Source organism: Sinocyclocheilus rhinocerous, unplaced genomic scaffold (genome assembly GCF_001515625.1).
Source record: "Sinocyclocheilus rhinocerous isolate Xijiao unplaced genomic scaffold, SAMN03320098_v1.1 scaffold4338, whole genome shotgun sequence".
Lineage (NCBI taxonomy): Eukaryota > Metazoa > Chordata > Actinopteri > Cypriniformes > Cyprinidae > Sinocyclocheilus > Sinocyclocheilus rhinocerous.
In genome coordinates, this window is record NW_015643588.1 from 41,136 (window position 1) to 46,067 (window position 4,932).

The following is a 4,932-nucleotide window of genomic DNA, read 5'->3' on the forward strand; positions in this document are numbered from 1 at the left end:
TTGAGAGAAATAGGCCTTTTGTGTACATAGAAAAAGTCTTAGATCTTTGAGTTCAGCTCATGAAAAATGGGGGCAAAAACAAAAGTGTTGCGTTTATATTTTTGTTCAGTGTATTTATTGTAAGAAATTTACTAAATATCTTCATGGAACATGATCTTTACTTAATATCCTAATGATTTTTGGCATAAAAGAAAAATCAATAATTTTGACTCATACAATGTATTTTTGGCTATTGCTACAAATATACCTGTGCTACTTATATATATATGTGACCCTGCATCACAAAAGCAGTCATATGTATATATGTCGTACAATTGTGCTTCCTCAATAGGTTCATTCTTTCTTTGTAGAGTGTGGATCTTACATAATTTAGTAAACCATTATATTTTAAATTAAAACATATGGGTTCATATACTCACTGCTTTTGTAAAACTTTCACCAGACCCAGAATCAGCAAGAGCTTCTGTTGTGATTCTTCCCAGAAAAGCACTATTGACTGAGTTGATGAAGCTGGATTTTCCTGCTCCAATTTCTCCAACTAGCAAGATTCTGATGTACTTAACGTTTGAATCGCTCAGCTTAAGTTCCCTGAGGTTTTTGTCCAAAAGTTCTTTCTTGCTGTTAAAAAAGGGGCCTTTTTACAAAGCAATGTTGAAGATACACACTTTTGCTTGTACAGATAGATTATCATTTTTCTTTTTTAAAGAATAATTATTTTCCACTTACTCCCAGGGTGTTTCCCTCCATGGTTTATCAAATTCTGTTAATAGAGATGGAAATAATTTATGATTTTGATTACTGCAAAATAAAAGATAGATATGGAATGGAAAATCAATTAAGTATTCACTCAAAACCAACATCAAAGGAATATTTCAAATGTGTCTTCCTTCAGAATGATAGTCTTAGATTAGGTATTGACCAATCTTAGACTTCATGAAAGTAAATACACATACAAAATGAGGGGTAAAACAAGGAGCTGGCGAGACTAATTACAAAACAAGCAAAGAAAGGAAATACCAAGAACTGACCAAACAGGTGAAACATGACATGCGTGCTGGTAAAAAAAAAAAGAACTCTGATAAACAATATTCCATTAAGCTAATTTAAAAGCTAAGTTCGAAAGTTCAAGTAGTTTTTTGCTATTATTTAAAAAACTTAAAGGATTCACTATAAATATTATAAAGTCTAAGGTGAGCTCTAATTTCGACATATTTCAACTGAGTACAAATGTAAAATTTACTTAATCAAGTTCATGTTTTAACCTGAAACTACTAATTATTTTCTGATCTATTTACTATATATATTAGGGATGCCCCGAATTGAAAATTTTGGGCAGACGCTGAAAATTCTGGATGTGCTTGGCCATAAACTGAAACTGCTTTTCAATAATTATTTATTATTTTATTAAATAATATAAAATAATTTAGTAAGACTTTTTAAATTTAACTCAATAATTTTAATGATACTGAATATAGAAATACAAGCCAATAAAATAACCACGCTTTTATTAAAAGTAAAACAATGAAATTTGACAGAATATATATTAACATTAAATATCAATGTATTATTTTTATTTAGTTAAATGCAAAAGAATCGGATTTAACTTATTTGGATCATTTTAAAAAATAAGTTAGAGTCCTACAAGGCTATAATTATCAGATCATGTGAGCTGAGCAGAGCATCATGAGAAGGTAGCATCATTTCACCAGCGTTGCCCCGTACATTTATTTGCAATTGTTGCATGTGTTGACATAATTCAAATGCAACTTTCACATTTGTGTTTCAGTGTCTTGCAACGTCTTACAAGTGATCACCCTGTCATTTTGGAATAGCAATAGAAAATCACACAGTTGCTATTTCACATGTCCAGCCTTAACTCTCACAAAATGATGTCTTATCACAGCTGGCATACATGTAAAAACAATACAGCAACACTAAAATTAAACTTACCTGGTGGTGGTGTTTCAGTTTGGGGTGTTGATTTTGATCCTCCCATTGTGATCTCCTTCACTGTTTTCTTTTTTCCTTATGAATTTTGGAAATTCCACACTAAACAGTAAATTAAAAACAAAGGTGAATTCAATTCAACACAGAGTAATAACAAGACAGAGAGAATAGCTATTTAATGTTCTTCTCTTTGGGATGTGCATGCACGCTGTGAGAGCATTTCTGATTTCAAGCTATATTTATACCTCCAGGTCCAAATTTCACTTTAACCTATACTTTACTAACCTATACTTTGTGCCATGTCAGACAATAAAAACACATCTGGACAGATTCTGTTTTCAAGGTAAATTATTTAATGGATTGAAACTAAAAGAGAATTGCAAGACAAGGTAACAGATTGACAAACTCAAAACAGCTTACAAAATGGATCAACTGTGTTAAGATGATTAAGATTTTTTAAAAACATGCTTTTCACATATTTTGACCTTTCTATGAAAAGGTATGTTTTGCTCACATCAAATAACTGTAAGAACGCTATATTTGTAACAAAATATATACAAATGTTTTTTCTGAACAGGATTTGTTCTCCTCTTCATCATCTCAGACATCCGAATTTATCATTGAGCCGTAGACCACTTCTCATGTGGCTTCAGTTCTCTTTTAAATAGAGACGCAACTGAATGACTGAATCACATCTGTGTTTGTAGCATGTTTTCTGCAGCAAATTTGGTGATCTTCAGCTGCTTTTGGGTTACTCAGACAGAAGCTGTCCAGCCTCGTATTTCGGGTTTCTTTCTGACTGTGAAAACAGAACTCTATTCCGTGCACTATGTATCTTCAGTGGAAGCAGATGCTTTGTTATAGCACAATGGAGTCATACTGGCTTCACCACATTATCACACTGCTTACTCTGCGGTATACACACTATATTTTGTAAGCATACAGTATGCAAATTTCCTTTACCAATATTACCTTCTGTAATCATTGTTATTTCCTAAATGCAGGCTTTATGACCAATAATTCAGAATTAACATTAATTTGTTGCATTGATTGAACTAAAATGTTTAAATTGCTAGCCTAGCTCTCCTCTGCAGAGATGATAGCACGAACAAATTATTTCCATCAGGTCAAACCTTTTATTCCTTCAGTCAAACAGTGTACTTTATCAACCACGTTTCAAGTTTAAACCTGTATAGCGGTGGGGTTGGGTGGGGGAGGATTGAATAACTGTAAAGATTTCAAGTAAATGGAAAGTGAAAGGAGAATCGCAGTTTATGCAAACCAATCTCTCATCGACCACTTTGAAAATGAAACCAGCATAAATGATTACTTTTAAGTGAGGGAAAGTGAAGGCTGTTTATATTGGTGCAAATGTCTAACACAATTCTCTAGACTCTCTAGATCAATAATTATCACAACAAAAAAAAAGAAAGAAAGAAAAAGTTTAATTTTATCCTTTGGGTACCTATAGGCGGTTTTGCACCAGAGAAACCTTTTCATAGCTCCTAGAAATATTGGTGGAAGTTTCCGCTTTTTGGCACGTTTGCACCGCAGGAACTAGGAACGTATTTACCCAGAGAGCAACATAGTGTCGGCCCAGATCCGGCCCACATCTGGCACATGGGGAATGAAGATCTGGCCCACGTGTGTGATGTGGAATGATGGCACTTGGGCGGACCGCTCCTGTATTCCAGATCTGGGCCACAAGCAGGCCATAGCAATGCCACATGTCAGCCAAGAGCAAAGAAATAAACCACACTGGACCTTATCTGAACCACAAAATATTCATATATTATTTATAGAGTCCTCTCAGCTTGTCTAAGCTTGTAAAGGGTTAGTTCACCCAAAAATGAAAATCAGCCCATGTTTTACTCGCCCTCGAAGCATCCTAGGTGTATATGACTTTCTTCTTTCAGACGAATCCAGTCGGAGTTATATTAAAAATGATCCTGGCTCTTCTAAGTGTTAGAATGGGAGCAGGCGGGCGTTTTTGTTCAACAGTCCAAAAGTAGTCAAAAAAAAGATCATCCATCCGTAATAAAACGTGCCTCACAAGGCTCCGGGAGGTGAATAAAGGCCTCCTGTAGCAAATTTTTATAAGTAAAATATCCATATTTAAAATGTTATAAAACTTTTTTTCTCACTTCTGCTATCTGTCATACGCGGAAGCTGTTCCGGCGGATGATGTAGGACAGGGATGGGCAACTTTGATAGTGACGAGGGCCAGCATTTTTTCTCCTTTATACTAAGGACAGTTAAAAAGGGCTTAATTTAAAAAAAATTGTTATTCTAAATGGTACCATAAATAACCTGGTATCTGCAGGATTTTTTAAATCAAATTTAAGACCGAGTCTAATATGATCCAGCGGGCCGTACTAAAAGACACTGCGGGCCGTCAGTTGCCCATCCCTAATGTAGGATGTATGCATCGCACGCGCATCTCAGAGATATGCTAGTCTCGCGAGTTTGATAAAGTAAGGAAACTTTGCTTCCTTTGCTCCTGTAAACAAAGGAAAACCAGTCTCCTCTTGGCTTATATTGAAATCCTCCAACATTCTTCAGCCACTACTATGATTGGCTAACAGTTGTGTATGTTTGACAGCGTACACTCATTCCTCACAGATGGACGCTGCTGTGATTTATGTTAAAAACACATACGTAAGATCTGTTTAGTAGACAAAGCAATATTGATCACGTAATAAAAACAGCGATGTAGAATCGGTGGGCGGGACTAAACAGAATATGTGGGCGGGGCTTAACAGGCAGTGATGTAGAAAAGGTGGGTGGGACTAAACAGGCAGTGATGTAGAATCGGTGGGCGAGCTAAACAGGCAGTGATGTAGAATCGGTGGGCGGGGCTAAACGGCATTGGGCAGGACTAAACAGGCCGTGATGTAGAATCGGTGGGCGGGGCTAACAGGCATTGGGCAGGACTAAACAGGCCGTGATGTAGAATCGGTGGGCGGGGCTAACAGGCAGAGCTGT

At 36.2% G+C, this 4,932-nt stretch overlaps 1 protein-coding gene across 1 annotated transcript in view; it reads right to left on the bottom strand.

Annotated features, from left to right (window-relative positions):
• LOC107757444 (interferon-induced protein 44-like) overlaps positions 1-1,996 on the bottom strand; it is a 4,758-nt gene extending 2,762 nt beyond the window's left edge. Inside the window, exons 1-2 of the mRNA XM_016574922.1 lie at positions 1,951-1,996; positions 420-634 (exon numbers count right to left, since the gene is read on the bottom strand). Of these exons, the coding sequence (XP_016430408.1) occupies positions 420-634; positions 1,951-1,996 (261 nt within the window). The remainder of the gene's footprint in view (positions 1-419; positions 635-1,950) is intronic.
• Positions 1,997-4,932: the final 2,936 nt, after the last annotated feature.